The 501-nt window shown below is 47.9% G+C and overlaps 1 protein-coding gene across 1 annotated transcript; it reads left to right on the forward strand.

The window, feature by feature from the left end:
* Positions 1–39: 39 nt before the first annotated feature.
* Positions 40–453, forward strand: T265_12366 (hypothetical protein; the record flags this gene model as incomplete). The annotated part of the gene is made up of 1 exon (XM_009179867.1): positions 40–453. One exon carries the CDS (start codon positions 40–42, stop codon positions 451–453), a length of 414 nt encoding a protein of 137 aa, XP_009178131.1.
* Between the last annotated feature and the right edge of the window lie 48 nt (positions 454–501).

The following is a 501-nucleotide window of genomic DNA, read 5'->3' on the forward strand; positions in this document are numbered from 1 at the left end:
CGCAGACGAAAGCGAACCACATCTGATATTTCTACCGCTATGGCCAGCCTATTCATCTGGTGTCAAGCCTGTCGACACGGAGGACACGCTAGTCATCTGGTTGAATGGTTTTATGGTTGTGCGTCCTCCTCAGCTGACGTTGAGCCACATCCTCAATGTCCTGTCAGTGGATGCCAGTGTCGGTGTGCCAGTTTGGATTCCCTCCGACCCGTCGCAGCGGCACGCGTTCCTTCACGATCATTTGACATCGATTTGGCCCTGGAAAACGAGGATCAGCCTATATCATCCACAGAGGAGGAGGGGGAGGAAAGTGATGTGGATCCAATTGGTTTAGATGACCTTATACTTCAAAGCTCTTCCAACCGTGTTCCTGATCCAATTGATGGCCAACTACACCTCATAAAACCAATTGATATGGAGATATCCACATTAACTAGTAAATCTACTCATTGAATAGGCCCTCTGAAAACAGTTTTTTCGCCGTTCAGATCTGATTCAGTT

Source organism: Opisthorchis viverrini (genome assembly GCF_000715545.1).
Source record: "Opisthorchis viverrini unplaced genomic scaffold opera_v5_10836, whole genome shotgun sequence".
Lineage (NCBI taxonomy): Eukaryota > Metazoa > Platyhelminthes > Trematoda > Opisthorchiida > Opisthorchiidae > Opisthorchis > Opisthorchis viverrini.